Genomic DNA, 21,957 nt, shown 5'->3' on the forward strand with positions numbered 1-21,957 from the left:
TCATCTCTTTGGTAAAGCATTGGGATACAATCAAATGGCATTTGATGAAACTAAAAATATCGAGAATGCCATTTTAGAGTACTTATCAGTGGTAGTGAAAAAATTCTTTAGGCACGATGTGTTGGAATAATTACTCAAAAGCAAACAATCTCTCAAGCGCGGTGAGAATCACCACTTGCTGATTGATTGGATCTAGTGAACTCCTACTACTATATTATTAAAAAAAAACGTGTTTCTTGTATCGATTGCAGTGTCTTTTGCTACAATTAGATACAATAGTACTATTAATTAAGTCCTGACATGGTTCAACATTAATGATTTCGTATTATTTCCGCACACAAATCAGCCTCCGAATACCTGGACGTATCAACATTCTTGTTTACGTTGTATAGACATTTCCGAGGATGCAACAGCCATCCACTCGTTAGTGGGTGACTGAAACCACGTGAGTCCCAAAGAATATCTACCATTGAGATTAGCGTGCTGACAATGACTGAACCACCAACCGCCGTGATAATTGGCAGCACAGTCAGTTGAGCTTATATCCAAGTCTCGGTCCTTCGCACTAAAAGCCATTCCATTCTGGTACGACAATGCGTCTGTAGCATTTCCCGAGTAGCCCGAAACATGGAGCCTGTAGTTGGCCTCATCGGAATCGACCCTGAACGATTCGTATTCCGCCCTCCAGTGCCCGCCGTAGATGTCAACGAGATCAATCCTCAATCGCGTGCAGTTATCTCTTGTCAGTCGGTGCAGCGCTTCATTTCCGACCCAAAATTCGTTGACCGGTGATCCGAACCCTGTTGCGTAATCGTTCCAAGATCTATCGAATTCGACCATTCCATCGATTCGTCGTGCTACGACTAACCATCCTTTATTACAAGACGCGAGCAAAGGGGCACCTGGGCCTGGTGCAAAAAGAGTTAGTCCATCTCTGTCGTTGCAGTTTCCAGGAAGAGCATCGACTATCAGTCTGTATTGGTCTTCCACGTGCTCCAGTTCGTGAGTGATGTTCGTCGCCGTATCCAAAGACTGGGTCAAATCGAGGGTCGCCAAAGTACCGTTTATGTTCCCAATCATTTCCTGTTGCTGGTCGCTCTTCTCTTGCAGTTTGGAAGCACTTACGCTCAGAGCTTGCACCATTCGCCGTAAATTTCCAAGTTCCTCACGCGTCAGAGAAAGTTCTGCTGCTTTCTTCGCCGCGTTCACATCCAATCGTGCTATTTCTCGTTTCATATCCGGTTGATTGGTGTCAACTTTGTCTTCGATTGCTTGGACAGATTCGAACAGTTCCACCATCGATTCCCTTAACTTCGACACAGCCGTTACTTCGCGTGATATGTTGAATAATTGTTTTGAAAAACTGTGCTGAACGCTTTCTAAGGCGGCTAAATGCTTGGTTACATAATCTTGATTTTCGTATATCACACGTTTCTCAACGAGTCCGCGTTTCCGAGACACCATTGAAATCTTACGCTCGAGATTCATCAGACGCTCTTCCATATAACGATTCGACGACGCTCGTAAAAGACTATGGCGCGTGTGGTGATTGATGTGTTGTCTTCTGACCTCGTTGTAAATATTATTGTGCTGGAGAGATGGGTTATCCTTGTAGTGCATAGATAGCTCAGGTCGGCATTTCAAGGATTTCATTTCAATCTGGACACTTGACATCTGTAACAAAAAAATAAACAGTTCGTTAGATCATACTGACGATCCAAAAATACGTTATGCACGGACGGTCATAATTATCCATCTATACATGGTCACAATCATTATTGTCATTTTTGAGCACGTGGGTCTAGTGCGAACCCAATTAAATTCAGAGCGCAGGGTGGCTCGAGTGAGGGGATACACCGTGAAATTATTGGGAAGTCAAATGCTCGATCCGCCTGCGAGTCGAGGTATAACCCACTTGGCATCCCACTACATACCATATGGCATATGGCATCCCGTAGGTAAACGATAAATTCGCGTCTGACGCTTAATATTTTGTTAAACTTTGCCGGGACCGATTTTAACAAATGCGTTAGTTTTTTTAGGGAAGCAGCCTGTCTACGTGTTAACAAAATATTATCCAAGATTGTTAAAGATTTTCGCGAATACACCAAATATTTCTACAAATTGATAGTTTTTTACGTTATTTAGAAAACTCCAGAGTAAGTCCGTTAATACTAATCAGATTTTAACTGAGAATGTTTCAGCGCTCATGAATATTTCTTCAGAGAAAGCCGGAGAAGCATGTTTCGAGAGAGAATATTGCTTAAACTCTGCCAATTAAACTTTCGCAAGACGAACATGAATATTGTCCGAGAAATTTGTCCGCAATGCTGAGTGAAGATTTTACCAGAGTAAATGCGAGAGTATACCTGTACGAAAAAGTGCAGTACACGCATGATAATTAGTGAAAGAAATGCAATGTGTATATGTATAGCAGTAACGATCACAGGCATAAAAGTGCAATGTGCAATGTTTGATTCACAGCACTGCTAATACCCACAGAATTTGTGTTAGGTATACCACCGGTGTAAAATAGGGGCCGAAGGGACTATATATAATATAAGCAATCGTCAAAGCCTTTACCCCATAGCTGTGTTCTTCGACGCAGGTAAATTAAGCAGATGACGAGCGATGGGATACGGCTGGCTACACGCCAGGTGCAGTTGAGAGTGATGCGGACCGAGGGGCGGGAGGGGGGAATGCGTTCGTACCACGCATCGTCCCTGCAAGTTGGAAAGGTGCAACGGGGGTATGGGTAGGTCGAGCATCGGAATGGAACGCAGGGCAGGGAGAAAAGGGGAACCATGTTGCGGCAGCTGCTACCCGCCAAAACGAAAAATATAAAAGAAAGAATCGAACGGGCCGGCTGCCAGTGCCTGCTGCCCGGCAGGTGTACTCTGCCCTCATGTAAATAAGGCCTCTGTACTCTGGCAAATAACACGAGCTGGTCACAACCGCCGGGGGAAAGTCAAACGAAATTAGAAGAACAACTTGTCGCGTTGCGGATCACAAGGATGCAATTCTGTGCAACTTTCAAGCGGATCGGATCGTATAAGGCTCGCTAACTTCTAAGCAACTCATACATACACTGTATAATTCAGGCGTACGAGTGAAAACATTTCGGTCATTCTATGTTACCCTGCTCGGTACAGGAATTTAATTTTCTAGTTTGCAATTATAAGATCATAACACATTGTTGGTTGTCAAAAGTTGTAATTCTATCTCAGTGATCTGCCAAGATATCAGTAAATGGAATGAGGGGTGGAACAAGCATAAAAATATCCTTTTTACGCATCCTTGCAGATTCTGCTGTGTTGAAAATTATAGGATGCGTCGATTTTTTATTAGATTATAGGTTTACCTGACTAACGACGTCCGCGCACGAGCGCGAAATCTGAGTGGATCGTTCTTTGACCGTCCCGATATCCACGCGCATCGTGCCCAGGGTTGCTTCGATACGCGTGATCCTTACTCCGAGGCTTCGGATCCCGCGACCGACTTCGGCTACGTCACCACGAAGAAGAGTTAACTCGCTACGCATCCTGGAACGCTCGGCAAGTTCCTCGCTAGCGTTTCTCGTTCTGAGTACTTCGGCAACTTCGGCTTGTAGTTCAGTTACAGCGCTCCCCAACCAGCGTACCCTTAACTTTTCATTCTTCGCTTCGTTGCCACTTCCACCGCGAAGTAGCGTCACTTCCTTCCTGCGGAAACGATCATTATGTATTTCATGCATTACGATGTACTCCTTTTGTAAAATCAATTAGAAAGATAGCGTAAAAATGGTAAATTCGATGAAAAAACGTATAAAATATACTTTCTACAAGTATGGATGGTAAATATTTCTGGAATATTTTTGTACGGCGTATATTATATATGGTTCAACGGTTATCAATCGATCACAATCAACGCTCTAAATGAATTTGTCAATGTCAGCTAATAGAAGCAGCAAAATGAACATCTACTTGTGCGACCAATTCATGAAAATTATCTTGGCACATAATCGTTATTGCTAAATTAAGCAGCTGACTAATTTTTATCGATGCGCGAGAATACGATGTCATTTCTCATCATCTTCGTAGATACATACAATATAAAACGTACAAATTTAGAATCCTCCAAAATTTATTTTTTGGTGTCTCAGTTTCAGGATATTCTACCCATTGGATCCATTATAGGTACACATAGCACTCCGAATTAAACATCAAATCGTTAGTAACTTGACTTTCATTTTTGCCTTTTTACAATACAATAATTTCTGAACTACATATTGGCTTGTCGAAGACTGTTTCTAGTAGCTAAGGGGTAATTGAACTGTTTAAATACGTCATCTAGAAGCCAACCCCTATTCTACATTTGGATTAATGGCACGAGTGTTGTTCATGCGAAAGATAAAATACCTGATTTTTGAAAAAAACAATTCTAATATAATATTTTTCGATTTAAAATGTAGTTAACGTTATCTGATAAATAATAATGAAAAATCGTCCATACTGGTACTGCCCAACTTTTAGTTGAAGCTAATATGCACGTGGCTTCTATTGGGTCAGATAAACACACCAACAGTGATGAACTAACTTTCAAGCATTTAGTCGGACGTACGCTGCAATTTCATATCATTTTACACCCCGACATTTGGCCTTAAATTAAGCTACTATTTTTTTAGTAATCAGTTTATCCATACCTCAACTGTTTGACTTCATTTTTCAGTACAATCAATTCCGTGTTTTTCTCAATGGCGCGCTTCAGGCTACTTTCCAAAGCATTGTACTCTTCTTGCCGATGACTTAAAAGCGCCTCCACTTGTTCTTGCAAAAACTTAACCGTCATCGTAAGATCTTCACTGGCTGTTGTGCCAATTGTTACAACCATCATCACTAAAACTAAAACCAACCACTCCGTTGTTTTCCACATACCGTAAAAATGTGATGTACAACAATTTTCGCGAACTCTGCAACTATTTCTGATTACAGCGAAAGCCTACAATCGCGTTACAATTATTTCATCAAGTATGAAGCTGTGCTTGGTATATTCTCATTCGACTGAATGGTAGATTGAAACCCTGAACGCCATGGGCATACTGACACCGCTATAGCCGAGGGAGAGCTTATATTAGCGGCTGGACAAAGGGCCCGCGCCGTTACGGCTCCGTGGAGCTCCGCGGAGCAGGTGTTCTACAACACCGGGCGTCCCGGTATCCTCCGTACCTACCTAAGTATCATCCCCACCTACCTCGGTTTGAACCCCATTCCGCATCACAGACCTGTTTTATCTCGATCCCAAACTCCTGCGGCCTGCCATCGCCGCCACAGATTGCAGGTATACCGAAATGTACCACGGATATGCTCGTACTTGATTAAACGTCTTACCGACGACAATTAACTCCAAGTAAAGACTTTATTCACCCACTCTGACTCTCCGACCGATTTTCCCCTCGTAATCAAGATCGAACAACTGCCTTCATCCGCGAGCTTGAAGTGAGTAAAGTTATCGTAACGAAACATTGGGGAAAATATCAGTATTTTCTTAGTTTTACGATGATTTTTAAGGAACTAAGACTTCGAAATATCAGTGTATTTTGTTTTTATTACTGTTTACTGAATTTCAAACAGTTCCAAAACGACGAATTAACGGTTTCTCCCTGGCATGAATCGTTACAATAATAACGTTTCTATCTTCAATATATGTGATTTTCATTCGTGTAAATCTGAATTCAAATTAAATTTATGGAAGTTGATTCCCAACCTTCGGGGTATTGCTGCTGCTGTAAAAAAAAATAATTTGCGTCTTCAGAATAAATCTAGTCGATCCATGTTCATAGATTTTTATAATTGATTTAAAAAATATTTGCGGCCCTATCAAACAGTTAGCTTTTGCAGCCTAACCAATGTTTACAGAGTTTTATAATTAATTGAAAAATATTTGTGTAGACGTAGGCATTACTTTTTCTGGCCTTCCAGCTGCCCCATCATCAAAGTAGGCCCTCCTACGTGGATATTCTCCTTAGTTCACTGTAGTTGTAGCTTTGGCACGTAGCCTCTGCAATAAGTAAAGAGCGAGCGCACGCGCGCGCCACGCGTCGAACGGCCCTCGGCAACCACCCTCCCCCCCATACTATTCTCTGCGCCACAGGGTATAGTTAAGCCTCCACTCGTAGGCAACTTCACGCTGCAGCCAGGAGGACCATCTACCCGCACCGACCGGCATGCGAGTCAAAATCATCCCGTCCAGCGATGCGAGCCGAGGCATCGGGTAAATAATGATTCGACTAACCGGACCGCCGGCGCCCCTCGGCTACAGAGTTTGGGTAAAAATCTTTTCATCTGTCTGTGCGGCAGATGTTCGAACCCCGGCTGTTCCGTGAAAAACATACCCTGTAAGAAAACAATAACTTTCACGCTGTTGGAGGTGAGGTATTTTCACCGAAACAACAGATAGTTTGAACGGTCTTCACAGATCTATAGCATTGCAGTTTTTAAGCGCAATTTTACAGCACCTGATAATGGCGATACCTATGGCGAAATCCTTTTGCTCGAAACGCGTTTGAACTGTAGGTTTAACCTTATTCATGCCTTTTAAATAAAGGAAGAATAGGAATGTTTGAAAAAAAATTATCGCGACAGCAAAAGGAAATCGCGGTTGCCGACCTACGTAAAAATGCATCATTTCATTTGTTATATACAGCCTAATCCCATTGCGGGTATGAGAAAAATTTGAGAAGAATGGAGAGTATCAGAAAAAGTAACAAAAATTGTAATTAATAAGATATGTTATCCTCTTCTAGGCAACAACACGCGAAAAATGACGGTGGCTTGCACCGTCTGGCAAAATACTTAAAAAATTTTGTCCGATCGAACATCAATAATAAATTTGAATATTGTACATTCTAATATTATATTGGTAATTTTTTAACAGGAAAGGATAATACTTATTAATCCGATTATTTATGAGCGAGAACCTGAGCACAAAAAAACCTTCTGACTGTGTACCAACGCTGTAGCTCATCCGATTTTCTTAAATAAATTATCATGAAGTTACGTTACGTGAACAAAACCTTTCCCTTTGGTAGTATACCAAAGGGGTACACGGTGACACTTTTGTTTTTCTGTGAGGCAAAAATTGGAATGTTCAGATTCTGGCTGCCGTCTGCCAGGTGCGCTATGAGGTAGCGTTCCTCAGAGGTCCTCAAGTGTGTACGAGTTCGATGTTGTCGACCTCAATTTTTTTTTTTTTTTCATTGATTCCAGTATATTACTCATTAATCGCAATCATGGAGTGCATAAAATTCGACTGTTTTTTGTTCACAATCAGAATCATTCGAAATAGATAGTGTCCGACCAAAACACAATTTTCAGCCTAAACTGTAACCGATTATTCGGCTTCTCTTGTACTTTCGGCCGAAACCGTAATCGAAACGGAAACTTAAGTAGCTGAATTAAAATTCAGTTAAATTTTTATCATACCTTAAAATCTAGTCTTTTTCCTAGCTTTGTAATATATTATTCAATTATATTGAATGAAAGACAGTAATTTATTAGGAAATTACTTTGAAACTGGCAGAAACCGAAACTTCGGTCAGTCTTTAGAAATAGCGGTTTTGAACTACGCTGCAGAGTTAAAAACCTCTAGTTTACCTCTCTGGTTGAAATTACTTATTTATGTACGTATATATAGATTCGGAAGGATGAATACAAAAAGAGAACGTTTAATAATTACGTGAGGTTTTTTTTAAATTTGGGCACCTGTTTTGATGAAGATTTGGTAAAATATGGCGGGACCCCCCTCCCCCTCACGTGAGATTTACTCTATAATGCTTAAACCATTAAAATTTCATATGCTCATGTATTTTGCTTCGTTTTATTAGACAGAATTAAAACGTCGACGTAAGATTTTCATTGATTCCCCCTCCCCTTAAATGTAATTTAGCGAGACCCCCCCCCCCCCAATTTGAGCAGGCGTGATTATTGTACTCCCTCAGAACCATATAGAAACGTGTATAAAATTGTACAAAATTTCAATACAAATGCTACGTTTCGATAGCGTTTTCTGCATGATTCTAGCCATATGTAGCTAGTGACCTACAAGAGATCGAAGGTTTGAAATCTTACTCTCGCGCGCCCGCAATAGTTCACAACGCACCTTACCGCTGGAACCAAATTCAGGGAAGTTATGCGCCACCTAATGGATAATACGTGGTACTAATGTCAGAGAACTCTTTGTGGCTAGATGGCGAACTCGCGCAGGCGCCGAGAATCCACGACTAATCTCTACGTATAAAGTGCGTGTTGATGCGAGAAACTAGGGAGAAATTAGTGACTCTAGAGTAATCTGTATGGTTCGAGGCGTTAACCAAGGAACTGCGGATATGGACCACAATGGTGCAGGATGATCTAGCTGTCAAAAATACGTCCGCTGATACTTATTCATTTCGTATTGTGGTTAGATCAGGGATTATTTACAGTTTTGTTTAACGAATAAAGCAGTAGTATTGCAATCATCGTGACGAATAACTGTAAATGCAGAACTCGAAGATGTTTAGTATTCATAAATTGTGAGTGTATGTGGTTTAAGGTGGGGTGTTTGACGGACAGATCATCGGGTTTCTCGGAAGAAACAAAGCAGAATAATTTCTCAGCCAATATTTAACTCACGATGAATAATCGTCGACGTACAAATAACTTCACGTACGTAAGTTCGTGCGTGAAATACATGATTTTCATGCTCAACTTCGTATTTTGGGTACGTTGTTTGTTTTTTTTTTTTTATCTCGTATTTGTATTCAATAGTTCACCATTCTTGCGTAGATACAAGTAATTCTCATAACTTTGCAAAAGAATATTAAATTTTTGTAATTTAGATTTAAAGTAAAAGTGTAACCCACCCTATATGAACAGAAAATCGATATTTTTTCAATATTGAATTCCGCACGAAACTGACTACCCCATTATCTTGTCATTTTTACACAAATTTACACACCATCATACGCTTGGCAGTTATACTGAAAAATCTACAGAAGTGTTTCTAAAGTAAAGCAGAATTGTGCCAACAAGATTTTTTCTCATTTAAAAAATATCTTGCCCATTAGTCGCCCTTTTTTGTTCAACACTTAGCATTAAATAATCACCGCTAACGAGTGGTATAACTTTTAATCTTATCCAGCTGTTTGGGGGCCTGCTGATAGGCGTTGGCCTTTACGCGTTTGTGGACAAATGGCAGGCAACTGGTTCTGTACGAGTGGAAAATGTGTATGATGTCGTTTTGAATATCTCGCTGGTTATGGTGATCGCCGGTGGAGTTGTCTTTATTGTCAGCTTTGCAGGCTGTGTTGGAGCTCTTCGTGAAAATACCTGCCTGCTTAAATTTGTTAGTATATCAAAATATTGCATTAAAAATATTTTACCTAATAGATTTTACCTTATATTGTGAAGTATGCATGCGCAATATGCTTTTGCAAATGATTTCCGTTATTTTTCCGCACCTTGCTGTGTTCACGAAAATCCCAACTTTTATTTTGAAAAATTATATGTATATACGTAACCAGAGGAACCCCTGCTTATGATTTAATTAATATAAAAATTTCTATAACATGCGCGTACACATTTACAACCAGTTAAGAAAATGTAAGTCTTCTTGTAATATACAAGAACGTGTCCTGCTTTTAAAATTGATGACTAGTATTGGATATTTTTCCTCTTATTACTTTTAGCAAGAAATTAAGTTGAAAATGAAAATAATTTTATAATTAATTTTCATCTAGTACTCGCTGTGTCTATTGGTCTTCTTTTTACTGGAGATGGGAGTTGCAATCGTAGGATTTGTATTCCCACACACCTTGCAGTCATTGTTAGAAGAATCATTCACTGATAAAATTATCCAAACTTACCGCGAAGACCCAGATCTGCAAAACTTCATAGATTTTGGACAGAAAGAGGTAAAACAAAAAATTTTTTCCTATGCAAATTTTATTATAAATTATTATAAACTTAATCAAAGCTTTTCAGCACTCACTAATTTACAAATGTAATACAGCTGTTGCTTAAACGACGATATCTCATCTTGGCACCTTCCCTTACAGTTTAAATGTTGCGGCCTGAGTGGTGAGGGCTATCGGGATTGGGCGAAGAATGAGTACTTCAACTGCTCTAGTCCAAGTGTTGAGAACTGTGGAGTGCCATTTTCATGTTGCATGAATGCCACCAACATTTCTGTAAGTCAGTTTTATTATTCTTAAGCTACCCAGAAAACGTACAACAAACCACTCACTTACTGTCAGATTTCTTCGATTTCTACATGGTTCAAGCTAATAACATTAAAGTAATGAAACATTGAAAAAAATTGTTTACTAAGTTTGCAAAATGTGCATGTGTTTTGCTTTGTTACAATTTATTGAATTTCAGACAACACTGATTGAACTACGTTCATAATAAATCCCTACTTTTTCATGTGAAATTCATTAACGATAATTGAAGTTGACGGTTGAGGGGGCAGTAATAAAAGTTGCTAAACCCAAGCCCAGCTACATGTGTAGAAACACTGCTGTTGTTTACTACGTATGAAAAATTTGCACATTGTGCATAAGTGACAATTTTAGAACCAGAAATAAATCTGATTCGAGTTATTCCGCTTCAGCTCACTGTCCGATAAGATGTGACTCTCACCTAACAACTCGTACTTTACCTTCTCAAAGATCTCAAGATTTTCTTCATATCTTTTTGTGTATCAATAATTACAATTCAGTAACTATTCAACAATGGTTTAAATTTCAGAGTGGATTGGTAAACATTATGTGTGGCTACAAGGCACAAAACTTGACACTTCCAGAAGCAAGCAAGAAAGTATGGACTAATGGCTGTATAGAGAGAGTACGGAGTTGGGCAGAACGTAACTTGTACACTATAGCTGGTATAGCTTTGGGCATAGCGCTCAGTCAGTTATTTGTAATTTATCTGGCAAAAACTTTGGAAGGCCAGATCGAATTGCAAAAGTCCCGTTGGCACTCCTGAGCCTGACCTCAGGCCACCTACCGCTACCAAATCACCTCTTCGAATGGCAGGCAGGTGGCCAGCTGTCAATCCAGAAGCCAAGAAGCCGAAGTCAGTGTAAATGCTCGAATGGCTCTACTCGTTATGTTTGCCATCTCACTTTATGTCCTTTGCATTCTTTCCCTCATCAGATTAGTCCTTTATTTCAGAAATTACTTTCATTTACATCTGGGCAAAAGCTAATTAAATTCATGTCATGAATTGTATAAGTATTCATGGAACGTTGTCATTTACTTTTTGTTTTTAAACGAACCTGATTCATTTATCTTTTCTTTTTTTTTTCTTACTTAAATGGTAAATTGGTATGTATGTACCTAGATTATTGTTTTAATTTTTCTTTATTATTACAAAGTAAGTTATTTCATAAACTGAAAACCACTTTTAATAATCTAGTACTAGCGTTTTGGGTATAATATTTATCTTTGTTTGTTTATCTGTTATCTTTTTACAGTTTTCAGACTATGTCACATATGTCACAAAAACACTCTAATAATTAGATATTACAAAACATGGTTATGGCTAAAACACATGCCTCAAGTATTCGAGGAGCGGGTACAAATTTGAGGAAAAACTAACTGGCTATATTTTCGGTTGTTGAATGACAGAGGAATATTATAATATTTGATGGGAGAAAACTGTGTCCATTACATATAAATATTCTGTCTCGTTACATATTGAAATTGAAGTTATGAGGAAGTGGTTTTTCTCAAATACATATTATTTCATATTAATCTTCTGTGAATGTGAGATTCTTTCTATTTACAAAAACTCGTATCTACAAAGCTCGTACAAAATTTGAATCTCTTTGTCTGAATAGCTTGCTAGCAAACGAAAGCATGCATAGTAGGGTTTGCTACAATTATAGCTGCCTGTTTTCCCAAAGCTACAAGGGCAACCAATATCATCTATACTACCGAGTGAATGTTATTTCTCAACTGTATTTTGCAATTCCTTTTTTACCATTAATATGTTTTTCTATCAATCTTGAATAGGTATACTCGTATTCAAAGAATTGAATACTAATAATACTATTCATGAAGTTCATTCATGATATTTCAGTTTACCCAGATATTTTGTCTTATCCGTATGATGGTAAAATGTGTTGTAAAATCGTCTAATAAACACAGTAGAATCAGTATTTTTTATGGAAAAGGAACAACTTAACGGATTCAAATATAATGTTACGTTGTTATTTACTTCATAAAGTAGCACATCTTTTCATCTCATGAAGCCTGAATATTCAAAATAGTGGTTCCTTGTCATAGTGTCCGACGAAATAGAGGACAAAGTATAACACGTATCAGATCTATCTATGATAGTCCATACTCCGCAATAGTCGTTGGGTATTCTTCCTTCAAAACAATGATTTTTTTTCTAATCACAGTTTGTATAATCACTCATCACCCAAACATGCTTAATAGTCGCCAGATTATTTTTCGACTGCACAAGTTATAACTTTGTGTTCATTTGGAACTATGGAACTACAACTATTTCTATGGATTACTAAGTCCCGATGGGTAGACTATCGCGAAGCACCACTGTAGTCGAATCTTGGGATATGCCTGTGCATCAATTGTGGCATATTGTATTTTTTTTTCGAATATCAATTCAACTCATTGGTAAACAATTACATTGTTCATCATTCTAGGTGTAGAACCCATGATTTATATGTAGATTTGTCTACACTACAAACATCACCCATATATAATGATAATTATTTATTATGACGTTTAGTATTGAATTGACTTTGATTACCTGTCTGACAACGGAACGTATTATATATACTTTTAAACTGTATAACTGTAAATCTTAAATGCAGTTTACATGCACAAATAATCGCTGCCGACAGTCCAAATGGCATAAAAAATTTTGTAATATGAATTAAACTTTCTTAAGCGTACCTACTGTTAAATCGGCATCAAGGAAAGTCTAGTGCCAAAGCAGATTTATTAGCGAATTAAAAATTTCGAGCGTTTTGAGGTTTTAAGTTGTTTTTTTTTTCTACTAAGATCTGACAATAAGCATGAAAAATTTGATTTTGTATACTTACTAATTGTATTTAAAATTTTTTATAAATTAAAAAGGAAACTATCAATTGATAGATGTGTAGTTCATTATCTAGGTCTAAGTCCACATTAGTGTCATAGCTCTTTGTCACCTTCATAAATAAATTACAATAATTAAAAATACTGTCAATTATTATTCAAATTCTATGACATACGGTATTGTCATACACTGAATATAAAAAATTGGCAAAATTGCTTTGTCACGTCTAGATAAGGATAATGTTGATTATATTATCAAAAAGTCGCACTGATGTACTGCTTCAGAATTGCGTAGGTTTTATACATGATTGTAAGAAAAATAAGAAAGAAAGGGGGGAAAAAAATAACGCGATCATACATAAATATAACTTTGGACTTCGAATAACATATTTCATGCGCATAAACGCGATTCGTCTGACACTGAGTAAGACCTTGTAAATTTTTTACCTTCTCATATGGTGAGCAATGAAAGTGTCTGCAGTTATAAATAAACATTTGCAGTATTAGTCATTTCATCGCGATAAAAATATGGTGTGAAAGAATGAGTACACATCATCAGTTACTGGGTAATCCCGAGGTACCGAAATAAGCCTCAGTCAGCTTCGTGAGGACTACTTGAGACGTCGAAACCTCTCAGCCATGACGATCATCCCTGGTGTGATTCAAATAGTGTTCTATGTCACATTGGCAATGGCACAAAATCCACCCAATTGTCCATCTACGGTAAACTGGTTTCATCAAGCTACATTCAGTAAGTGACCCATTCTGTACGTAGTTCTGCGCAAAAACACTCTAATACATTTTCATTTGACACAGATATAAAGAAATGGCATGAATTCTACGAATTTACTATTACGATTTCGTAGAATCTCTGCCGTTTATTTATTTGTGCGTCAAATGAAAATGTGTTGGAATATTTTTGGTCAGAATTGCGTATAAGTAGTCGTCGTCGTCGTCATCGGTGTTGTTGTTGTTGTTGTTGTTGTTGTTGTTGTTGTTGTTGTTGTTGTTGTTGTTGTTGTTGTTTCAATTTGAACCGAGTTTAAAAACGGGAAGTTCAAAGCCTAGCTCATGGTAATTCCAATCCTGCTTGTCATTGTTGTTGTCGGTATTATTTCCGTTCGAAACGAAATGGAAATCAGAAAGTTCAATGGCTGGTTCATGGTCAGTCGAAACTCGCAGTTTTTCATAACTCGTCAACGCATAAGTGTACTGATAAGAACAGAAGGTATTCATGTAAGGAATTGAACGTTCTACAAAAAACGTCTGTTATTATTTTATGATAAATCTACTCTTTCAAAAATTATTTAAGCTCAAAAATCAACTAAGGACCTTGAATACCTTTTGAAAGGGTAGATTTATCATAAAATAATAAAAGACGTTTTTTACGTTTTTGTGAAATTGTCGGCCTGTCTGTCAGGTTTTGTTTCTATCTGTCCCGACAAAATCCCGCGATAATCTAGGTATGGACTCGATAAAAAAATGTGACTTTCACCGGACTTTACATTCAAATGATAAACACGAAACATTGCCTTATCGCTTTTTTAACGTAGGCTTATATCGAAGAAAATTCTGCATATTATTTCAAAAAGAAAAATTCTATAACGATCTGGGAATTACAGCAATTGAAAGATCTAAAATTTGCTTTTACCGTGCATCGTTCAACTCTTAATTGTTTACTAATATTATATCTATATTATTTATTTCTCTTTGCAGCCAACAGATTTATGCTCCAGAATTCAAAATAGATGTACTATGGTACATGTACCATAGGGTAGATTTCGCACTTATTATATACCTATGTGTAGTAGAATAATTTTTTTTTCGTTCATCGTTTTAAATAGTAATTTAAGTACATTTATTATAATTAATTGCAATTAGTATTGTATTTGTTTATAATTTAAACTCCCGCGATAATCGATGACATATTTGAAACTGTGAATACTGACAAATACATTTCAGGCGAATAGGTGCAGGGTCGTCCTCAGGTTTTCCTTCTTAGTTATTTATAGATATTGTTACAATGTGTGAAATCGCCCTTTTTGAAAACATTTACTTACATTAAAATGCTTTTATCTCCAAGCATTTAATTTCGCCTTTCATTGGTTTACTAACTAAGCTCACGAACCCACATTTTATTCAAAACGGGAGTCTGTTTCAATATATATGTAATTCCTACGTACAGATTGCAACTGGGATTCCAATTATTTGTGGGGGCCGCCCTACGTGCCGTGGAATCAATATTTACAAAGAAGAGACGATTACACGTAAGCCTTTATTCTTAACAATTAACAGACAGACTAACATAGGCAATATACCGGGTGTCCATGAGGAAAGTGCCCACAGCCAACAGTGGGCTCCTGGGGACATTTTCTGATAGTCACGATTGGTATTCGATGGCTGCTTAATCCACGCGCATAGGTGCGCGCTTACTTCATGGACACACGGTACATTTTCTGCACTACCTTTGTCACAATTTGCCTACTGTGTATGTTTTATGAGCACTAGTGCTTTAAAATCGATTTCTATGCACTACTACTCAGACAAACTACACAATATTCTCATTTTTTATACGAGATAGCACAGAAAATAAGATTTGTGATACGTGCGAATATAAGGATTTCTTTACTCTAACAAGTGTAAAGTGGTGCATTCCACGTGACAAAAGTTTATGAAATTTCTATTCCGTTTTCGGAATGTCTTACGGACGCAGGTACACGCCGGGTATCGGCGGTTACAAAGTTCACACGCGAGCTGTTCCGTGGAACGAGGGTCGTTTGATTTGCAACCAGGAAGGCGGATACTTGGCCATTCTCAACTCTAAAGCCGAGGCGAATGTAGTCGGCGAGTTGTTCAGAAATGCACCGCCAATCACTGGATCAACTAGTGAGCAGTTTGCCGCCATTGGATTTCACGACCGTTTTCGGCAAGGCCAATTTGTGACCATTCACAGTCAGACATTAGAGAAAGCTGGTTTCAGCGAGTGGGCAGATGGACAACCAGACAATTGGCATAATAACGAACATTGCGGATCCTTGTACAAAAGAACTGGCAAACTCAACGATGTCAATTGCGATATCCCGTTGGGTTTTATATGCGAGATACCAGTCTTATAACGAAGACATCAAGCAGGAGTAATCCATTTGTATTGGCAGATGTTATGCCATTTATAAATAACATATTATAAGGGAACCGTGTTTTAGGAACGATATAAATATAATCGTTGACAAAAATTAATACTCGGACTTTGAAATTAATTCAGTGCCTTTAAGGCGTGTACTTCGCTTTATTGGCTTCACCGACTTTTGTACCCAGTATGAACGAAGTGACCAGCGCTTACAAAACGAAGAATTAGGTCGCAAAATAGATACTCCAATTCTTTAGTCGTTCTTCGAGAATCCAAATTTGCGTAGAATAAGGAGCTAATATGTTACATAGAAGTTAACCACAGCAAGTATATTATGCTAATATAAAAATGCATTGTCACTTTGAGTCCTATGCTGACATTTTTAAATAAAAGGTTTGCAATTATCCTCCCAATGTACATTTATGTTTACACGTATTTAATCTTCGAAAATTATATATATTCACCTTTTAGAAGTATACGTACAATCAGCCCGAATATTAACGGATTTCAGAACCCCACATTGTTTTCGTTGTCCGCTTCACGTGAAGTGCCCCCTCCGTAAATAAATTATACGAGTAAAAAGATTGTCAATTTTTATTCAAACACAGTGATATGTAGTAGTATAGTCGGTTATTTATCACGGTCTCAAAAGACCGACAAGGAAAACATTTCCAGTTATGAAGCAATCTTACGAAATTAGATTGAAGTCATTTCAGGTCAAAGGTGATTGATTAAGGTGGTTTTATAACTCGCTAATCAAAATGTTAACATGGCGCCACTGATATATATACTGAATGAAAATTGTAACCGATGAGTGACACACCCCGAGGCATCGACGAAGGTCCCAGTGAACTTCGTGAGGAATCCATAAGACGTCGAAACCAGTGAAAATTTCGGTACATCTTCAAATCAGCCATGGCGATTATCTTCGTTGTGATTCAAATATTGTTCTGTGCCACACTGGCAATGGCACAAGAACCATCCGCCCGTCCTGTGGTCAACGTGTTTTATCAACCATTCTTCGGTAAGTGTTTCCCATAAAAGAAAGGGTCGTCATTCGCTTCCATGTTAAATAAATTCATTTATGTGATACTAACTCGAGAACCATACGTTTGTTACGTTAAGCATTGTGAGGCGGTCCCTTTTGCCACACGTATTTACAATATTTGGCTTAGGTTCGCACCGTACAACGTAAGCTAACGCTCGGCCTGAAAAGACCTGCTATGCCTCCTTGATGCACAATCTACTATTTGTAAACGAATTCACAATTCAATCCAGTTATTTTTCTAATAATCACCGTCTATGGTGATGCAAGAAACGTATTGGTTTCGGTCGAAAATTGTCCGTCTGTCTGTCAGCTTTTGAAAAAATCTTGAATTTAAGTTACTTTACATTAAAATGACAAACACTAAGCATCGCCTCATCCCTTTTTTAACGTATGCTCGTATAGAACAAAATTCTACGTTCCAGTTTAAAAAGAAATCGCGCAATGATCTCGAAATTACAGTGATTAAAAGGTCTGAAATGTATCAGATAATGGCCATGACAATTTGATGCATCCCATTTACATTGAACGATCGCTTTTACCAGTGAATATTCAACTCTTAATTGTTTACAGACATTAAATCCCGTTTAATTATTTTTTACTTCCAAACACAAGATCTATGTTCCGGAATTCAAAACTAAAGTGTTATAAGGTAATAAGGTATGATAAAATATTCATAGTATTATTACCACTATTTTCATGGTTTATCGTTCCAACCAGTAGCTTTATTATAATCAGTTGCAATTTCTGTCGCATTTCCTTCTAATATTTGACGCGGTATCGGTGACACATCTGAAACTATGTGAATATTGAAGAGTACGTTTCACACAAATAGGTATTTGGTCAACCACAGGGTTCTCTTGGTAGGTATACATAAATATACACCTATAATTTTTATGTACAGGCTGCAACTGCGATTCACGTAATATGCCGAGACCGCCATACCTGCCGTGGAATCAACCGCCCGCGAAAAAAAACGGTTACACGTAAGCCTTCACTATCGATAGTTAATCAGATATATTGACGTAATTGGTGTACGTTTCTTCGTAGTGCACACTGGTGCACTCCACGTGACAAGTTTTGCGGAACTCCTGTTCAGTTTTCTGAATGTTTTACACGCGCAGGTACACGCCGGGTATCGGCGGTTACAAAGTTCACACGCGAGCTGTTCCGTGGAACGATGCTCGAATGACTTGCGAAGAAGAAGGCGGTTACTTGGCCATTCTCAACTCCATAGCCGAAGCGAACGCAGTCACTGAGTTGTTGAAAAAATCACCGCCAATCACTGGATCACCTAATCCGGATTTTGCCAGTATTGGATTTCACGACCGTTTTCGGCAAGGCCAATTTGTGACCATTCACAGTCAGACATTAGAGAAAGCTGGTTTCAACGAGTGGGCAGATGGACAACCAGACAATTGGCATAATAACGAACGTTGCGGATCCTTGTACAAAATGAATGGCAAACTCAACGATGTCAATTGCGATATCCCGTTGGGTTTTATATGCGAGATACCAGTCTTATAACGAAGACATCAAGCAGGAGTAATCCATTTGTATTGGCAGATGTTATGCCATTTATAAATAACATATTATAAGGGAACCGTGTTTTAGGAACGATATAAATATAATCGTTGACAAAAATTAATACTCGGACTTTGAAATTAATTCAGTGCCTTTAAGGCGTGTACTTCGCTTTACTGGCTTCACCGACTTTTGTACCCAGTCTGAACGAAGTGACCAGCGCTTACAAAACGAAGAATTAGGTCGCAAAATAGATACTCCAATTCTTTAGTCGTTCTTCGAGAATCCAAATTTGCGTAGAATAAGGAGCTAATATGTTACATAAAAGTTAACCACAGCAGGTATATTATGCTAATATAAAAATGCATTGTCACTTTGAGTCCTATGCTGACATTTTTAAATAAAAGGTTTGCAATTATCCTCCCAATGTACATTTATGTTTACACGTATTTAATCTTCGAAAATTATATATATTCACCTTTTAGAAGTATACGTACAATCAGGCCGAATATTTACGAATTTCAGAACCCCACATTGTTTTCGTTGTCCGCTTCACGTGAAGTGCCCCCTCCGTAAACAAATTATATGACTAAAAAGATTGTCAATTTTTATTCAAACACAGTGATATGCAGTATCGACATTATCCTGTAAAACGTATGAATAAGGACTTGCTTCTGTGTTTATTCAAGCTTGGAATTACATTTCATATCAATATTGGAATGTGATATATAATGTTGCAACATTGCAACTTGTTTATGTCGGTTATACATGTTCAAGTTTCGCGGTTTTTGTTTTGAATATCGTTGCAGCATTGTTTATCACGTCCAGATTCAGATAACTTCGATCGTAGTATTGTAAACTTGCACTGATCATGTACTGCTTGAGGATAGTGTAAAATTTATACATGATTGTACAAAAATAGAAAATAATGCGATCACATGTAAATAAAACTTTGGACTTCGAATGAAACATTTCATGCGCATAAATGCGATTAGTCTTACACTGCGTACGACATGGTGGTCAATTTTTCACGCTCTCGTATGGTGAACGATAAAAGTTTGCGCGGTTATAAATAAACTTTACGGTATCAGTCATTTCCTCGCGATAACAACACGGTGGAAAGGAATGAAATATGCATCACTCGTTCACGAGACGTCGAGGCCAGTGAAGCTTTCGGTAGTAATTTTAATCTCAGCCATGACAATCATCCTTGGTGTGATTCAAATATTGTTCTGTGCCACACTGGCAATGGCACAGCAGCCAGTCCCTTATCCTGCGATAAACTGGTTTTATCAACCATCATTCGGTAAGTGTTTCCCGTAAGAGGAAGGGTCGTCATTTTTGTAACACATGTATGGATCTTGCCTTGCTTTTTTGCCTCAATTCATAGTATACTTGTTTACTATAAAACTCCGGAGCGGACGATAAAGTACCTGGCAAAAAACACCCACTTTTCGCCCAGGATACACGATATACTATTTATGTAAATATTCACAGTTAAATCGAGTTATTTATTCAATTTTTCACCGTCTGTGAAATGCTATGAGAAAAGTATTAGTTTCGATCTAAAATAATTGAAATTTACAGGACTTTACATACAAATGATAGACACGAAACATTGCCTTTTCTCTTTCTTAACGTATGCGTATACCGAAATAACATTGTACATTTCAATTTTTGATTTTGTACGTTTCGCTGATAATTATGACAACTTGATACGTCCCATTTCATTTTGGTATTCCCTTACATAACTTATTTCTCTGTTCAATCACAAGACCTGTGTTCCAGAATTCAAAACTGATGTGGTATAAGGTGATAAGGTATAATAAAATATATTTAGTATACCACTATTTTTATCGTTTATCGTTTTAACCAGTAGCTTTATCATAATCAGTTGCAATTTCTGTTGCATTTTTTTCTAATAACTGCCGCGCTAATCAGCGACACATCTGAAACTATGTAAATATTGAAAAATACGTTTCACACGAATAAGTGTTTGGTCAACCATAGGGTTCTCTTGTTAGTTATACATAAATATATAAACTTATAATTTTTATGTACAGGCTGCAACTGCGATTCACGTAATATGCCGAGACCGCCATACCTGCCGTGGAATCAACCGCCCGCGAAAAGAGACGATTACACGTAAGCCTTCACTATCGATAGTTGATCAGATATATTGAAGTAATTGGTGTACGTTTCTTCGAAGAGCACACTGGTGCACTCCACGTGACAAGTTTTGCGGAACTCCTGTTCAGTTTTCTGAATGTTTTACACGCACAGGTACACGCCGGGTATCGGCGGTTACAAAGTTCACACGCGAGCTGTTCCGTGGAACGATGCTCGAATGACTTGCGAAGAAGAAGGCGGTTACTTGGCCATTCTCAACTCCATAGCCGAAGCGAACGCAGTCACTGAGTTGTTGAAAAAATCACCGCCAATCACTGGATCACCTCATCCGGATTTTGCCAGTATTGGATTTCACGATCTTTATCGGGAAGGCCAACATGTGACCATCCACGGTCAGACATTGGCGAAAGCTGGTTTCACACAGTGGGCAGGTGGACAACCGGACAATGCGGGTGGTAACGAAAATTGCGGATCCTTGCACAAAAGTGGCGGACTTAACGATATCGATTGCGGTACTTCGTTTGGTTTTATATGCGAGTCACCAATCTATTGATGAAGACATCAAAGAAGATTGATCGATTTTTATTGACAGATGTTATGTCATTGATAAACAACGTAGAATATAAAATAAGGGAAACGTATTTCAGATAAGTATATGTGGAATATAAAATATTTCAATGCTTGGCAACAATATATGTATATCTAGATATATTCCGTCTGTGATAGATATTCCGATATAAATGCGATTTTTGAAAGTTACGAAAGCTGGGACTCTGACGTAAAATCGGTGCCTTAAAAGTTTTTGCTCTGCTCTATTGGCTTAACTATTGGATCCAGCGTGAACGAAGAGACCAGCGATTAGAAAACTACGAATCATTTCGCAAGATATTCCAAGTTTTGAATGGCACATCGAGAATCCAAAGTCACGTCAAATGAGCAGCTTCTATAGTACACAGAAGTAACCAAAGCTGCAGGAATATTATGCTGATGGAAAAATTTATCAACACTTTGAGTCCTATCTTGACATTTTATTGATTATTCTCGAAT

The 21,957-nt window shown here is 38.1% G+C and overlaps 5 protein-coding genes across 5 annotated transcripts; 4 read left to right on the top strand and 1 right to left on the bottom strand.

Annotated features, from left to right (window-relative positions):
* Positions 1–85: 85 nt before the first annotated feature.
* On the bottom strand, positions 86–4,954 carry LOC124404195 (protein scabrous). Its single transcript, XM_046878140.1, has 3 exons — positions 4,682–4,954; positions 3,362–3,701; positions 86–1,674 (listed from the first exon to the last, which is right to left on the bottom strand). Exons 1-3 carry the CDS (start codon positions 4,909–4,911, stop codon positions 367–369), a joined length of 1,878 nt encoding a protein of 625 aa, XP_046734096.1. The 5' UTR covers positions 4,912–4,954; the 3' UTR covers positions 86–366.
* A 3,391-nt stretch (positions 4,955–8,345) lies between these two features.
* LOC124404217 (tetraspanin-33-like) lies at positions 8,346–11,666 on the top strand. The gene is made up of 5 exons (XM_046878167.1): positions 8,346–8,736; positions 9,157–9,360; positions 9,755–9,928; positions 10,073–10,204; positions 10,764–11,666. Exons 1-5 carry the CDS (start codon positions 8,650–8,652, stop codon positions 10,998–11,000), a joined length of 834 nt encoding a protein of 277 aa, XP_046734123.1. The 5' UTR covers positions 8,346–8,649; the 3' UTR covers positions 11,001–11,666.
* Positions 11,549–16,200, top strand: LOC124404654 (hemolymph lipopolysaccharide-binding protein-like). The gene is made up of 4 exons (XM_046878989.1): positions 11,549–11,591; positions 13,662–13,835; positions 15,270–15,351; positions 15,798–16,200. The coding sequence occupies exons 1-4, from the start codon at positions 11,549–11,551 to the stop codon at positions 16,198–16,200; spliced, it is 702 nt and encodes a 233-aa protein (XP_046734945.1).
* An 840-nt stretch (positions 16,201–17,040) lies between these two features.
* Positions 17,041–18,783, top strand: LOC124404655 (hemolymph lipopolysaccharide-binding protein-like). The gene is made up of 3 exons (XM_046878990.1): positions 17,041–17,235; positions 18,161–18,242; positions 18,381–18,783. Exons 1-3 carry the CDS (start codon positions 17,127–17,129, stop codon positions 18,781–18,783), a joined length of 594 nt encoding a protein of 197 aa, XP_046734946.1. The 5' UTR covers positions 17,041–17,126.
* A 1,147-nt stretch (positions 18,784–19,930) lies between these two features.
* Positions 19,931–21,576, top strand: LOC124404039 (hemolymph lipopolysaccharide-binding protein-like). The gene is made up of 3 exons (XM_046877851.1): positions 19,931–20,086; positions 20,844–20,925; positions 21,064–21,576. The coding sequence occupies exons 1-3, from the start codon at positions 19,978–19,980 to the stop codon at positions 21,461–21,463; spliced, it is 591 nt and encodes a 196-aa protein (XP_046733807.1). The 5' UTR covers positions 19,931–19,977; the 3' UTR covers positions 21,464–21,576.
* The last annotated feature ends 381 nt before the right edge of the window (positions 21,577–21,957 follow it).

This window comes from Diprion similis, chromosome 3 (genome assembly GCF_021155765.1).
Source record: "Diprion similis isolate iyDipSimi1 chromosome 3, iyDipSimi1.1, whole genome shotgun sequence".
NCBI classification, from domain to species: Eukaryota; Metazoa; Arthropoda; class Insecta; order Hymenoptera; family Diprionidae; genus Diprion; species Diprion similis.